Source organism: Pan paniscus, chromosome 6 (genome assembly GCF_029289425.2).
Source record: "Pan paniscus chromosome 6, NHGRI_mPanPan1-v2.0_pri, whole genome shotgun sequence".
NCBI lineage: Eukaryota > Metazoa > Chordata > Mammalia > Primates > Hominidae > Pan > Pan paniscus.
Window position 1 is genome coordinate 49,306,024 of NC_073255.2, and position 12,832 is coordinate 49,318,855.

Here is a 12,832-nt window from a genome sequence, read left to right on the forward strand (position 1 = left end):
CTGGAACTGCAGTATGAGAGCAAACGTGAGGGGTGCTGTATGTACCTAGGTGACCCTGGCTGCTTGGCCTGTCCCGGGGACACAGAGGAGGGCCCTGGCCACACCATGCCCTGTTATCAGTGGTCATGGGGACACAGAAAACAAGAAAACTGGCTGCATCTGCTGTGGTCAGTGACTGGGCTCAAAATTCTTACCAGAGTGGCCAAGAAGCAACAGAGTGGGTTTGTCTACTTTGCCCTAGATGAGCACTGCACTTTTTCAACAGAAATACTTGATCTGTGTTTAGATTTCATAATATTTACAATTGAAAGAGGTACATTCACATGCCCAAGTGTGATGGGACTCTCTGATGGGATTAAACCACTAGGTGCTCACAGAAAGGGAGAAAAGGTAGCAAAGGGCCCGCAAGTGAGAGCAGCTCTCATCCATGGAGGTGCAGCCACCAGGACACTTACTGACCAGGTGGGCAAAACCTACCAAGCCACACTCAGGGTAACTGTGACACTCAAGAGGTCACAGTGAGTCCACAGGACACCACGTCCCCCCAAGAGGGAGCACTGGAGACTCACCAGTATACACGGGCTTGAGAGAGCAGTGTCCTAACACTGCACCTTCCACCTTCCCACCTCCAAGCCCCTGCTGCCAAAACCTACCCACACCAAAGAAGGTACTCAGCACCAGACTCTGCAGAGCCCAGGGATCAAGTCCGAGAATGTGCTCTACTAATGAAGAGGGTGGGCACCGATGTGGTGCGGGAGAGCACACAGTGGAGATTTTCCAGAACTGGGAAGAGCAAGACAAAAACCTGCAATCATGATCTGAAGCCAGCATCCCAGAAATCTTGTCTGACATTCCCAATGCAGATAGGGGGAGTGGTGAACAGGGGGAGTGGGTGGCTCCCCTACACGCCAGCTCTACCCAGTAAATGACGCTGCTCTGCCAGTGTGCAATTTAAATTTGGGATGAATCTTCCATTTCCAGATACTCTGCTAAGCTGGTTTGTCGTTGACTTTACAGTTTGTGTGACGGGGACCTGACTCACCCTCAGAGACCCCAACACTACGAACTCTACCTCGTCTTTACCAAGCTGATGCAATGAAAACCTTCCAAGAGGGAAATGCATTGTTTTCTCTATTCCAGGGAAGACTTCAGAGGAACTCACAGAACTGTAAATCTCTGGAAAGAAGAGATCCTTTACGAATTTTTTATCTTCACCAGTAGTTATTACTGTGATCTATGTAACTTATTTTATTAGCGTTCACAAGTCCTGTAAAACACATACCATTACCATTTACCATACATACCATTTTTTGTATTTAAAAATGAGGACAAACCCTTGGAAGTAAGGGCCTTTTCCAGATTGCCCAGCATGAAGACGCAAAGCAGAGCTACACTGGGGCTGACAGCCCACCGTCAGCACCATGTGGGCAGGGGGTCGGCCTACACACCATCCAGGGGACGGTGCTGGTGCTCTCAGGCCTTTTGGCACTCCACAGACCCCAACACAGGGTTTCACTGGCCAGGTCCAAACACACACCCAGAGTGGAGGGCTCCTGGGCACAGTGGGAGATGGACCTGAAGACAATGAGCCACCTGCCCAACAGGAAGGAGGGGAACATCCCCAAATCTTCTGTGTCCACAAGTGTACTTTGGACACAGAAGTACACTTGAACCCAACAAAAATTAAGATGAGCACTGCACTTTTCATCAGAAATACTTGATCTGTGTTCAGATTTCATAATATTTACAATTGAAAGGGTATATTCACATGCCCAAGTTGTTTCAAAAATATTCAAGGTTTTCCAGTAACAAAATCAAGTAGGTTTTAAATTTAAGTTAATTAAAATAAAATAATTCAGTTCTCCAGCCACGTGAGCCACCTGTCAAGTGTTTACTCAGCTGCCACATGTGGCTAGCAGCTACTGTGCTGGGCAGTGCAGCTCTCCAAGGGGGCCATCCTCACTCACAGACGTCACGCATGTGCATCAGTGAGGTATTTTATGAGGAGATGTGAGCCGACTTTATATTGAACAATTTCTAATGGAGGCAAAATCCACTTAACACAAAACTTACCATTCAAAAGTGAACCAATGGCATGTAGTATATCCACAATGGTGCACAACCATCACCTTTATCTAGTTTCAAAACACTTTTATTACCTCACAAAGAAGCCCTGTGCCAATTATCAGTCACTCCCCATTTGCTCTAACCCTTCCTCTAAATTGTTCCCTCAACCCCACCAAGCCACTGGCAACTACTAATGATTCTGCCTCTACAGATTTGCCGGTTCTGGACATTTCACACAAATGGAATAATACAGTTATCTGTTTGTTTTTGTCTGGCTTATTTCATTTGGCATAATGTCCTCCTCAATGTTCATCTATGTTGTAGCATGAATCAGAACTCCATTCCTTTTTAAGGTTGAATAATATTCCACTGTATGGATAAACCACATTTTGTTTATCTATTCATCAACTGATGGACATTTCAGGTGCCCCCACTTTTTGGCTGTTGTGAATAATGCTGCTATGAACACTGATGTACATACATCTGTTTGAGTCCCTGTTTTCAATTCTTCTGTATATTTACCCAGAAATGCTGGGTCATATGGTAATTCTACAGTTAACTTTTTGAGGAACTACCATACTATTTTCGAAAGCAGCTGCACCACTTTACATTCCCACCAGCGGCATACAATGGCTCCAGTTTCTCCATACCCTCACCAACACTTGTTATCTTCTGTTTTGTGTGTGTGTTTGTGTGTGTGTGTGTGTGTGTTTTTAATTACAGCCACCCCACAGGTGTGGCTAGCACCACTGGTCCTTTGTCCTGACCATATACACACAGGCCTGCCTCCTCTGCCTTCCAGACCTGCTCCAGTCAAGTTTCCATCTGTCATCACTGTAACCAAGTGGGCTGCCCTCCATGCTGGGGCAGCAAACAGGACCTGAGGTGTTGTCTATAAAGGTTCTTGTAAAGGCTCTGGAAGACGAAGGTCTCAGTTGCAAAATTTTAATTATTTATTTATTTAGTACCCTTAGAATATCTTCTATTTTCTAAGGATGAGCATATTAGTAAAAACAATATGAACAATATTATTAGCATGATAATTATTCTAAACAAGGGCATTCTAACATCGTTATTGACTTGCCTGGAGTCCCTCTCCACACTGTTCCTTTACAGAATTCCATCTCTCACTCTGAGCTGCAGATCCCCATTCCTTTCTCCTTCCCAAACTCCAGACCTTTTTTTTTAATGGCCCACGCCTCGTAAGTCATTGAGCTGACAAGCTTCTTTATGCTCTGAACATTCTCATGTTCTATAAACTGGTTTAATGTGTAAATGTTTCTGCTGTCACTGTCCACATTTAACTACTTTCCTTAGAGTAATGCTTCTGGGAGGCCTCAGATATGACTTCTGGTAGCTAACCTTAAAAACCACTGAATGGTACAGAGCATACAGGTCTTGCAGGGCTGTCTTCCGACACCCAGTGCAAGATGCAGTTCTAGGAGGACATGGGTACAATGTTCCTAGGATGGAGTTCAAAGACCTCTATCTAAAAATAACACCTCTGATAAAGTAGTCTGATGGTTTTACATTTGTTTTTGTTTTTTTCTGTGAATATTTTATTTTTTTAAAGTCAAGTTTGTAGAGGTATAGTATGCACATAGTAAAAATCACTCTTTTGAGGTCACATCTCCATGAGCTACTGCTACAATCAACCCACATCCCAGCAGCCCCGTTCCCCTTCTCAGCAGTCCTCTCAGCCCGATGCTCGTTTTGCCATCCAGCATGTCCGTGTCCAGAATGTCACATGTGTGGAATCACACAGTGTGCAGCCCTGTATCTGCTGCCTCCTTTGAGTGTGGGGACTCTTGACGTTCAGCCACAATGTGCTTCATGGCACAGGCAGACCACACACTTGTTTGTGGACATGTGGGCATTTCCATTGTTTTTGCAATCAGGTAGAGAGCTGCTGTAGAGATCTGCCTGCTTTCTATTCTCCTTGGTAAGTAGCCAGGAATGCGTGTGTTGGGTCACGTGATGTCAGCTACTGTCCAGACTGACCACTCCGCTGCACCCCTACCAGTAGCACAGAAGAGCACCAGGTGCCCCATCTCATTTAGCGCTTGGTGCTGTCTGCCTTCTTAGCAGCTCTTCTAAGAGGTGTCTAGGGGCATCTCATCATGGTTTTGCCTTGCATTCCCCTAATGACTCATGACGTTGAGCTTCTCATGTGCTTATTAGCCTTCTCATTTTTTTTAACATTTTATTTGTAAAGAATTTTAAGCTTAAAGTTACTAGAATAAGTACAAAGACACTCATACAAGTGTTTAGCAGCTGTGTGTCTGTACACAGCTCTCTCACTCTATATGTATGCTGTATGTATAATATATAATAACATAATATTTTCTCTGAATCATTTAAGAATAGGTTGCATTCATCTTGGCCCTTTGTCCTGAGTTATTTCCTAAGGACAAGGAAATAACTTATGATGATTTACGGAACAGGGTCCAGTCCAGAGTCCCCCCTGCATCTTGGGGGTCCTGTCCTCTTTAATCTGGGACATTTCCACAGCCTTTTTCCTCCCCTGACATCTCCTGATTAACTCATGTGTGCACACCCAGCTGGACACACATGTGTTCCACCTGCAGGCACACAACATCCACAGCCCTCAGTGGGTGGGGTGTTCACTCAGGTTACCTGGCCAAAGGGAGGTCTGACTTCTCCACTGTAGTTATTGACTTGCAAACGCTCCTCTCCAGAACCCCTGCATCCCTGCTCCACCCTGCCCCGCGTAGCATCTGCCAGTCCCATCTGTCCCACGAAGGCTGGGAAATGCTGACTTTCTTGCCCTAGTCCCTCCACACTGACTGGTGGCTTATGCATCTTATTGAAGCAAGCACCTTCTCTTCTGCAATGAAATTATCTATCTATTGCTGTCAGTACTGACCCCTGGATTCCTGGCCTCTCTGGTCTCTCAATGGCTTATAACTCATTACCATGCTTAATTATGTTGGTGTGAAACGATCCCAGACAAGGTTGGTGGAGGTTGCTTGACTTTGATGGTGCTCAATCATTTCCCTGGCACATTCTCATTTTCCAGCATAACAAAATGCTCCAGGTTCCTCTTTTATCTACCCAGTCCCAGACCTCTTATCAGTCCATTTCTGAGGGACCCCAGACTGCAGGCTGAACAGTGTTCCCAAAATGTCCTCACAGAAACTTCCACCTCAACATGAATAAACTTACCTCAGCATCCCCCAATCTGTGCTGATGACTCACCAGCATTTATATCCCTTTCCTTCCTTAGTAACGGAACCTCATTTCTATTCAGGGAAGCAATGTGCCCAGCGAGGACGACTTTACTCCTCACAGCTGCCCGCGTGATCGAGACTGGGCCAATGAGACTTATGGGAATGTTGTGGGACGTTCCTTCCGGGAAGGCACCTCAGAGCGAGGGCAGATAACGGGGTGAGACGACAGCGTGGCAGAGGTCCAGGGCACCTGCTCAGCACCTGCTGCTGGGGGAATGTGGGCCACAATGGAGCAGATCCGGCTTCTCAGGACACACCACAAGTCAGCACTGTTATGAGCAATCTCCTGATTTTCAATGCTGTCAAATATTTTTTTAAGCTTGAAAATTAGAAACAAAATTAAGACACTGTATAGGCCAGAGAGGACCCAGCTATGGTCTGAGTGTGGCTGGAAGGCCCATGTATTCCAGGGATGGGGCCGACAAAGCAATGCCGAGCTGCGTTCCCTTCCTCTCCTCCAACCCCATGAAACGAGGGTGCCCAGCACCCTGTCCATGGTGCCACCAAGAGGCACCATTAGCCGGCTCTGCTCAGCACATTCCTTCCACTCACACTGGAACAGGTTTCCTTGGGCTACCGCCTTCTGTTAAATCTGTAAGCTTCAGCTCTTCCCTACTGGAACTGATGAAGGATTCTGATTTCCCCTGAAAAACGCTGAGGGCTCTCCCTAGAGACATCACTTGCACTGAAGGCTTAAGGGCTCACATTACATTCACATACTAATTTCCAGGCTCTGGGCTCTTGCCAAAATGCTAAGGTAATTTAATCTGTAGTTCCCACTCTGAGTTTATGAAGAAGTATGTTAAGTAATCCATGGGACAGCCTCAATGAGCCAGGAAAGTTGTGGGGACTCAGGAAAGTGGCTCGCCAATGAGGACAAGTAGACAATAAACCACCCATCTTCGTTTTATCCTCACAATTGTTCTAAGAAGTGACACTGGAAGTATCTGGGTAAATTAGCAAAGATAAGCGAAGATGAAAAGCCCACTGTTGGTGGGGATGTGGGGATATAGGGCTAATGTCATCGGCGACACTCCAGAAACAACTCATCCACCAGGGAGAACCACAGCAACAGCTCAGAGGCTGCAGTTACACTAGAATTCCACTTTTGAGAAATAATCTAAATTGGGGGGAGGAGGTGGATACAGCTTGCACAAAAACACTCACAGGGTTCAAAAATAATAAACAAATATATTACGATGAGTTTTAAAGCCTCAGCTTCAAGGTCTAACTCCTCAAAGAATACTCCAGAGCAATTTCACTGATTTTAAATGACTTGTGTGTGCACCACGTCAATACATGAAGAAGTGTATATGGAACGGCATTCACCTCACATACAGCTACAAGGACCATCTCAAGCATAGCCATGTCCAAGAGCCCCCGCAGCAGAGCAGCCACCCACGGCAGCATGGAGGACAGCCTGTCAGCTCCCCCGACTGCAGGAAGAAAGGAGGACGGTGCGCATGCCAACTGCCTAGCTTTGGGGACTGAACGAGCTATCGGAAAAAAGAGCTGGTGCCGTTGCCACGGCTGATTTTACATCTTCGTAACCAAGAAAGGAGCTTGCCTGAGTCAAGAAGTCTCATTTAACATTCTGAAGTGTGGGAGGGAGGGAGGGAGGCAAGAACTGTCATACGGTTTTAGCAGCCACCCCTGCCTGCCCTGGCTGGCTGATGTGGGATCCACGGCACAGGGAGGAGCAGGTTATGTGGAAGGCAGCTGGGAAGCGAAGGCCATGTCTGCACTGGGCTGCCGGGAGGTCAGAAGGTCAGAATATCTAACCAAGGAGCTGAGGGTGATGGCAGCAGCGCAGCTCTGGACGCCATCCCTTTGTATCCTTCTCATCTCATGCAGCCTCACAGCAGTGCTGTGATGGGAGACCTGCACTGGTGTCTGGGGCTGCCCTAACAGGGAACAACAGACCAGGCGATACAAGGCAATACAAATTTATTATCTCCCAGCCCCACGGGCCAGAACTCTGAAATCAAGGTGTCAGTAGGGCCATGCTCCTGCAGAGACTCTAGGGGAGGATCCTTCCTGCCATTTCCAGCTTCTGGTGGCTCCAGGTGTTCCTGGGCTTGGTGGTTATATCATTCATCTCTGCCCTATCTTCTCATGGCCTTCTCTGTGTCTATCTCTGTCTTCTCCTGTTTCTTATAAAGACAGGTGTCACTGGATAATCCAGGGTGATTCCATCTTGAGAGATCCTTAACTTAATCATATCTACAAAGACCCTTTTCCCAAATAAGGCCACATTCACAGGATATCTCCAACCCTTTACAGCAAAGCCCTCAACTCACTTTCTTTAGCCATTCCCAGTGCCTGCACAGGGTTGGGTACTTAAGAAACCAACAAACACTGGAGATCAACGAGACTACAGTGCTCAACTTTGTTTGAAGGGTGAGAAATGGAAGTACAGCAAGGCTAAAGAGATGACCCAAAACCTGGCAGCTGCTTGACAGGGAGCTGCAACCCAAAGCCAGCCCCTCTGATTCACTTGCAGTCCCTCTCTGCATCCACACGCTCAAAGCAGTGTGCCAAGCTCCACACAGCAGACGTGATGCAGCAAGCGGGAGGCAAACAGGACCTTCGTGAATCAAAGCAATCGGCTCATTAATTCACAATATTATCTCAGATATGTAATCAGAGGAAACAATGTGGGCTTAAAACGTCACACATAAATAAATAATTATATCAAGAAGACAACAAACGCCTTAGCTCCTGTAAACAGCAAAGTTTCTGTGATATACTCTGTGTTTACTGCAGTAGAGGCTACGTGGTCCAGAAAGAGGTGGAGGCAGGCAGAGCCCTGCACGGGAGCACTATGGGAAGAGTTTAAATGCTCTCCATAACTCCTCTTTATTCAGGTGCTTGATTTCTCACAGGTGAAGGTGCATTAGGAACGCAATGCCATCTATCGATAATAAAGGCACTTTAAGGAACCATGGGAAAGAACTCATGCAGTGTTTCAATTGTAGAGGAATTTTTAGCAGAGAATATTTAGGAGCCGTGTTCACGGGCAGTGACAGGTGCCCCTCAGTCTGCAATGGTTCTGCTGAATTTCTACAAGCTCTTTGAGTAGCAGGTGTTTCATGAAAGCTAACTAAAAAAACTAAAGGCAGCCAGGGCACAAATGAAGCCTGGACTCAAGCAGAACACACAGGTGGAGACAGGCCTGCCGGGATTGTGCTATGGCCCCGGGGGCCCTGGCATGAAAGTTGAACATCCAGCTATCCTCTTAAGGCACAGCTCCCCCAACCTCCTGCCTGGTGGCTGCATCTCACACATTTACCTAACACAGGGAAGACTCTGAAACCCACAATGGGGACCCACACTCCTCCCTCATGTTCTGCTCCACAGAGCCTTTCAGCTGAAACGGAGCAATGCTTCCCAGCCCCGACAGGTCTGAGCCTTCTCCAGAGACTCCCGTTTCTCACAGCACTGGAAAAAGCCTTCTGGGACAAGGCAGGCATGGGTTTGAGGTCTAGCTCTACCCGCTTCGCAAGCTACTTACCTTCTCATAGCCTCAATGTCCCAATACGTAAAATAAGTTTGCAGAGAATTAAACAGATTGTAAGGCACCTCACAAAGAGCCTGGCCCAAAGACTGTGTTCATTGAATGGCGGCCATTATTAAAAGAAGTTAATGTTTTGGCCACTAGTCACAACCCTATTCCACTTGTATTATACACACAAGTGTACAAAACGCACACAAAAAAGAAACATGGCTTTGAAATATCCACGAAGAAGTTAGAGTTACTTCTGTCAACAAAACCCTTAAGAGTTGAGCTATGTATTAATAATCACATATTTATGCAAATAGTGTAAAGTAAAAGGAATCATTGGTACCCTGATTGTAATCCCAAAAGATTCCAAATACGGTGGCTATGGGCTCAGAGACCAGGGACTAAGGCTTTGGGCTTCTGCATGAAGTATCTAAAAAGTGCAACCGGACCACACGGGGAAGGCTCACCAAGAGCTCCTCACTCAGAGGGAACCAACTTGAGAGCATCGTGACCTGCTCCATGCTCTGCACTGAGTTCACCCAACGGAAGGCAGGAGAGTCAAGGCCAGTGTTTTAAGGCAGGGCTATCACAACCTCTCAGTCCATGGAGATGGCAACCCCAGGATCACGGGCTCACTAGTGCAATACAGGCGGCCAGGGCTGCACCTTCAGAGGGCAAGCTAGCCGGCCCCAGTACTACTAGTGCATCACTCATGCTCTCATACCTCCACAACCACGTGAAGCTCAAGTGACGGAGAGGCCGTAATGGCATCTGCAAAGTCAAGTATGACATAAAGGAAAGGAACTGGTAGTAGTCACAGGAGCCCATAGCTTGGGAAAAGGCTCCAGGCTGTGTAATAATGCACAGGCTTTATATGTCTGGGGTCAGAGGATGAGGAACTGAACTGCTGGGTGATGGGGTGATCTTCACAGTATTTGCAGGCAGGAGAAGAGCACTTCTCTGGTCTTTGGCTGCTGAATGCCATGGGCAGGGGAGCACACAGGGTGAGATTTAGAAAAAGAACCACTGCCATCTACCACTGGCCATCAGCAGAGGTAGGCCCTGGGTGGCCAGGAGAGTCAGAACTGGGATGGGCCAGTCCAAGCCCCGTTGCTGGAAACTCTACACATCACACATAGGGCCTCATGTAGGGCCTAAATAGGAGGCCCTGCTTAGGATGAAACACTCACTAGGAGAGTGAGCAGTTGAGGCCACGGCAGCACCAAGGAGCATGTTGTCTGTGCCCAGGTTGGCCCCACCTCTGTGTAGCCAGAGTGAGCTCCATTGTCCAGGTTTGATATCAAGACCAGAGTCAAGGTTGGTCCAGGTTTCTGCAGCACTGACAGAATACACTCCTTTCAGTACCTGGCCCCCATGTCCCTCCGAGCATGAGGACAGCCAGGACAGAGTCACTGTGAGCCTGAGAGATAGTTTGTCCCTGCCAGTCAGCACTGGCCAGGGAAGCCCAGGCAGAAGCCTGCCAAGCATGTCTTATAGAAACCAAAACAGATACCTTTATTGCATACTTTGCACATATGAAGAATATATCTGTATAAAATTCTAAAGACTTTTGTCCAGACATTATATTTTTCTTTTCACCTTTATTCCTTTTACCATGCCCTGTAAACACCCCAGTAGGAGAAAAAAAGGAAACAAGTTAGTTCAGAACATGTTGTGCCTCAATTTATCTGTAGGTGACCTCCACTTGGGCACCAGCACAGAGCCACCACTGACAAAGTTCAAAGCTTTCACAGGGGAGAAGGAGCTGAGCCGCCAACAGATCTGGCCCAGGCGTGCAGCCCAATTTGTGAGCGAATCTGCTAACTGGTAACATGTGAGCTGTTCATTTGGATTCACACCTTAATCTCACTGTCCTGAACTCTTAGCTATGCCTAACCAGCAGCTGGGTAAGGACAGCCAGTTGGTCAATGAGCCTGATTCTCTGAATTTATTAACTCTGTACCCTCCAGAGTAGCATCTGTAAAAATTCAACCTACCTTTTCATTTTCAATGTACTTGTTTTTGCCTTAGATGTAAGAACAGTGGAGCTCTTGGGAATGACCAAGACCTCAAAGCGCCAAAGCTCAAGTGCCCACAGAGACGATCTCTGAGCAGTATGGAAAATGCTCAGGAAAACCCATCTGCCCCAGCAGCTGAAATTAACAACCTCACTGCTTAAGTGTAAATAGGCTTGTTGGTCAAAAGGGGCATCACTGCAGGTTTGAAGTCCACCTGGGAGCCCTACACACAGGTGCCCAAACTTACCAAAACGCACTTCCCGGGCTCGAGACTCCAGAGAGAACTCTCGGTGTTGATCTTGTGGGTGAGCTTCCCTTCCATGAGGACGCGCTCCCCATTTTCCTCCAGCATGGCCACACGAATGGAGCTGCTGCTAAGGGCCACTGAGACCTGGGGACACAGCAGAAGAAAATCATCTCTCCTATCAGGGTGACCACTGGTGTGCTGTACAGTGGGAGTGGTGATGGTTTCCAAGGTACCTGACTGCACACTACAGCGCTGTCATCAGGCTCACCAGGCATCTCAGTGAAGAAAACCATACCAGCCTAATTTATACCTAGAGCAACCTGAAGATGTCAGCTCATTTAGGTAAATCCACCAGAAAATCTTTCTCAGCATAACTGGTAACGTAAAATGCTGTGGTGGAAGCTGCTGTGACCCAATCTTCTTCTCCCTTCTCCAGTTAACGGAGACCAATTGTCACAGCAAAAAGTGAGCAGAGGAGACAAGTGGTATTTCTTCCTTGCCTCCCCTTGTGGCTACCTGGGAGACGCAGGAGCCCAGCCCTGGACCACAGCAACCAAGAAAGCTGAGGGGGCTGCACACCCTGAATTGCTCACCCCAGGACTGCTGTACAAGAGACAAGCACCACCTCTTCCTTCCATGAGCCACTGCACTGCCTGGTTGACTATAGCCTGGTCTTCATCCAAGAGTATGAGACCAACTCCTTTGGTTTTGGAAGGCAGCTATGCTCACCAATATACCACCAACACTCGCACATGGTTTTGCATTTTGTCTTGGTTCTTTACAAAACCAAGCCTCTAAAAGCCTCAGCTCACCCTCCTCCCTCTGAGCCTGTCCTAGGCAGAGACTGGCCCCATGGCCTTCCCCACCGCCCTAGGAACACCTATCCCTGCCCCACCACTTGTCCGTCTCCAGAACTGGACTGGCAGCTGCTGGGAGTAGGGTTCCTTTTACTTCATATCATGTATTCCAGCCAGCAGTCTCCAAAGCAGGGTATGCATACCCCAGGAGGTTCACAGGTCAGTAATTAGAAGAGGAAATAAAACAGAACTTCCATTTACATTTTGTATCTGTATAATGTATGCATTAAGAAGACACTGGGATCAAGTACTTAAAACTTTTTTCTAATAGGTATGTGGAATAAAAATAATTTGGAAGCTACTCTCCATGTCATTTGGTAGATGGCTCATTAAACGCTTATAAAATGATTGGAAAAAAAGACAACCCAAACTGATAGATTTTCCAAACTGGAGTTTAGTATTTCCAATGAAATACAATACCATAACCTAACTGTAGTTTAAATATTCGTAAATAAAAAATGGAAATGGGAGAAATGATGTGCAGGAGTCACCGCTGTCAGTTTTTCTTCTTTTTCTTTAAGAGACACGGCCTCACTGCATTGCCCAGGCTGGAGTGCAGTGGCGTGATCCCAGCTCACTGCTGCATCGAACTCCTGGGCTGAAGCAATCCCTCCATCTCAGCCTCCCGAGTAACTGGGACTACAGGCATGTGCCACCATGCCTGGCTAATTTTATTTTTATTTTTTGTAGAGACAGGGGTCTTGCTGTTGCCCAGGCTGGTCTCGAACTCCTGGCCCCAAGTGATCCTACTGCCTCAGCCTCCCAAAGTGCTGGGATGACACATGTGAGCCACCACATCCAGCCCATCAGATAGTTACTAAATGAAAGATAGTTCCTGAGCCATGCAGTGAGGGGAGAAGGTGGCAGAAGGCTGCCCACTGGGGGAC

The 12,832-nt window shown here is 47.3% G+C and overlaps 1 protein-coding gene across 2 annotated transcripts in view; it reads right to left on the reverse strand.

The window, feature by feature from the left end:
- The window catches only part of NUDCD3 (NudC domain containing 3), a 106,669-nt gene that overhangs the window by 9,614 nt on the left and 84,223 nt on the right, over positions 1 to 12,832 (reverse strand). For both annotated transcript variants that reach the window (XM_003805229.5, XM_063605709.1), the window contains exon 4: positions 11,089 to 11,232. In XM_003805229.5, the coding sequence (XP_003805277.1) occupies positions 11,089 to 11,232 (144 nt within the window). The remainder of the gene's footprint in view (positions 1 to 11,088; positions 11,233 to 12,832) is intronic.